The 3,432-nt window shown below is 50.2% G+C and overlaps 1 protein-coding gene across 3 annotated transcripts in view; it reads left to right on the top strand.

The window, feature by feature from the left end:
• ADGRG1 (adhesion G protein-coupled receptor G1) overlaps nt 1-3,168 on the top strand; it is a 32,166-nt gene extending 28,998 nt beyond the window's left edge. For all 3 annotated transcript variants that reach the window (XM_025199744.1, XM_025199743.1, XM_014518310.2), the window contains exons 12-14: nt 487-595; nt 895-1,163; nt 1,692-3,168. In XM_025199744.1, the coding sequence (XP_025055529.1) occupies nt 487-595; nt 895-1,163; nt 1,692-1,813 (500 nt within the window). In that variant the 3' untranslated portion in view covers nt 1,814-3,168. The remainder of the gene's footprint in view (nt 1-486; nt 596-894; nt 1,164-1,691) is intronic.
• Nucleotides 3,169-3,432: the final 264 nt, after the last annotated feature.

The raw sequence follows: 3,432 nt of genomic DNA, 5'->3' as shown, positions 1-3,432 counted from the left end.
CGCCCCCCCCCCCCGCCGGCCCCCCCAGCCCTCCCCCCGCCGCCCCCCCGCTCCCCCATCCCCCGCCAGGCAGGAACCATGAGTCCAGGGGGGTTGGGGGGGGTTCTTAAAGGGCTGGAGCTGAGCTGGGCAGGGCAGCCATAGGGAGGCTGGAAGAGTGAGGGGTGGAGTCAGGGGGCTTGTGCAGAGCCCCCTACATGGTATGGTGCAGTGGGGGGCAGTGGGGATCACCCCACTACCCGACAGCACCTGGTGAGTCAGGGCTTTTTTTTTTTCAAGGTGCCAGGAGCTGGGGCAGGTGGGACAGCCATTGCCAGGCTGGGAGAGTGGGCGGGGGATGGGCCTGGGTGACTCGGAGATTCGGCAGCAGCCCAATCTCTGAATCAGATTCGGCTGAATCAAATCACTGTCCCCTGAATCGGCCAAATCCGAAGCGAATATTAGCTGCATCACACAGGCCTCACTAATGCTAATCTTGGCATCTAGGACTTCCTACTTTTCTTGTGGCTGTGATCTTCCTGACTGATTGGACAAATTACGGACCATTCCAGATTGCAGTATTTGAATCCTTGGACAGATCTACCGATGCAACCATGTAAGTCATTGGAAATGACTAGGAAATGAGCCACCTTGACCCTGGTGACACAACCAATTGCTGCAACCCCCTGCTCTCAAATATGCACTGTGCATGCACTATAGTTAATATCAACCAATTGGGTAACTGCTGGTATATTGACTTGAGTGGAGCTATATTGGTTTATGTCAGTTGGGGATCCAGCCTTCCGTGTTTAACTCTGTACTAGTAGCTGAGTCTGCCTAATATTCTGGCAGATCCATTTTTAACCTGCTTCTGTTCCCATGGTCTTAATCATGTGCCCTTTCTCCTCCCTCCAGCTGCTGGATCACAAAACCCTTGATCCACAACATGGTGAACCTTGGCTTTCTCAGCCTGGTATTCCTGTTCAACTCAGTCATGCTTGCAGCCATGATACGGGAGATCCTCAGGCAGAACAAGAGGGGCCATGCATGTAAGCATGCCCTGGCACTCCTCGGTTTGAGCTTCGTGCTGGGTCTCCCATGGGCACTGGCCTTTTTCTCCTTTTCCTCTGGAACATTGCAGCTTGTCACGATCTACCTCTTCACCATCATCAACTCCCTCCAAGGTGAGTGTGCAACCTAGTCATCCAGGTGTAACCCAGGCAATGAACCTTTGAGGTACCAGGTGCAGGAGTCTAGGTTGTTTACAAGGAGGAGCTTCCCCCCGCTCACTCAGATAAAGGAGGAGACCCAGTTTGCAGTGGGCTCATTGCTGACAAAGAGAATCCCACTCCATGCTAACAGGGTGTATCTCCTGTAAGGCCTTTAGGCTTCTTGTGTGAGAGAAGGGACAGAGGGTGTGCAAGATCTAAGACTGTGTCATGTTCCTACTAGCCACATGAGGGCACTAGGAGCCAACAAACAAGAACTTGATCTCCTGCTTATACCCCTGTCTTAGCTTGGCTCTGCTGCTGAGTGCTTACAGAGTGCTCTATTGGAAGTGACAGCAATGAAGGGATTATTGTGCAGGGCGTGAGCAGGAGGAAGTGGGCCTCTCTCTATATATGACAGTTGATGTGTTTTCTGTGCTGTCCATTTTCCTGACATCTTGTGCTTGGTGGGTGCTCCACAACCATCTTATCCTTCTTCCATAGGCTTCCTCATTTTCCTCTGGTACTGGACAATGGTGCTGCAGGCCAGAAAGTCACCCCATTCCCAGAGCAGCTCTGACAGCATGAAACTGCAGCCCAACACCAGCCAGACGAGTCCTGACTGAGTCATCACTTTCCCCACCTAGAACTGCTTCTGCCCAGAGGGATCAAGAATGAGGAATCAGCCCCCAAGAGAGGGGAGGAAAATGGCCAAGAGAGTGGAGGAGGCATGAACTTCTCCAAAGTTACTGCCTGGCTTCTTGTGTCCACATATGGCCATTAGGAATGTACAGAAAACCTACTCCACCCCACACATACCAAGTGGGGGAGTTGAACTGTATGAAGTCCACCACTAGCCAAAGGACTCAGTTTCTCTATGTGCACTCCATTTTCCTTACAGGGATCCCTCTCTCTGGCTCTCAGCTGCATTAAACCCCTTTGTTGTTGCACACACCCTTGCCCCTTTGCTCTCAGTTAAAGCACCAATTCATTGTAAATGTTGCCAGAAAAAACAGGGGACTTTAAGCAGAGTGGGGCTACAGCTTCTTCTGACTGGAGATTAGGGCTCTATTCTGTTTCATGCCCTTTTTGCTGCTTTCTGTCAAAGCCAAAGGGAAAAGCTGGAGGAAGAGTGCCTGGTATCTGTCTGTCGCAGGGCTCCAGTCATGAAACTGCAAGGACAAAGGAGAGAGGAAGCAGAACTCAAATGTAAAGACATTATCTCCTGTCACCTACAATTCCTTCAGGTCAGCCCAAAACTGGGGAGCTGATCATTTCAGATTATAGATACATATATCACTGGGAAAGGTAGACAGACCTGCAGGAGGGTCAGAGACTCCATACACTTCTTTCTAACATGTGTGGGATGCTGGGAAGAGTGATACATGGGCCTCAGTCCCTAGGCATTGGCGCTCAAGGGCAACTCAGCACCCAGTCTTCTAGGCTAAGTACAGACAGTCAAAAAACCCCAGGCTGAATTGATTCAGTCTTTGCAGGTTAGTCAAAACTGCAGAGACTAAAGTGAGAAACAACTGAACAGACACTCACTTTTGATTCATGATATGCAGCCACATCCCTGCAGTGGCTCAGGCCAGAAGCTGGTAGAGCATGGTTTTCTGGCACATAGCCAGCATGGGCTGTGTGTTTGCTTCTGTTTCCTGCTGCCCCCAAGGTCTCTAAGACTTACAGCCCAGAATGACAGGAGCAGGACTCTGTAGGGTTGGTCATCACTTTCTTTTCCTGCTTAGAGGTGCCTCTGAGATTTGTAGTCCACAGTTGCAGCCAGCAGTAGGCTTTAACAGGGAAAGGCAGCTTTGTACTTGGTGGAAGGGAAATTTAACCCCCCTTCCCTGTTCCCAACCCAGCCCAGGGCTGCACAGCATGCTGGGATGCTGGGGGACTGTGATTTAACTTGAATCAGAAAGGGGTCTGGGACAGAAGTTTCATAAACCAGTTTGACCCAAATCGGTTAAATCTGATAATACATTCAACCAGATTTATCTTAAACCAGTTAGAGTCATTTTGAAACTGGTTTATGTACACTGAACTTCTGTTCTGCTACTGGTTCAAACCAGTTTCTGATCACTTAAACTGGTTTATGTGTAACTTCTGTCCCTAGCCCTGCTCATCAGAGCTACCAGTGCTTTCCATCCGCTAACTGGCACTAGGACCAGGCTGGAAGAAGGGCTGTGTCTACACAGCAAGTGTTAGGAAGAATTTACATACCCAGAGTCCCTGAAGGGTT

This window comes from Alligator sinensis, unplaced genomic scaffold (genome assembly GCF_000455745.1).
Source record: "Alligator sinensis unplaced genomic scaffold, ASM45574v1 scaffold203_1, whole genome shotgun sequence".
Taxonomy (NCBI): Eukaryota; Metazoa; Chordata; order Crocodylia; family Alligatoridae; genus Alligator; species Alligator sinensis.
This window is presented reverse-complemented; position numbering and strand designations above follow the sequence as displayed.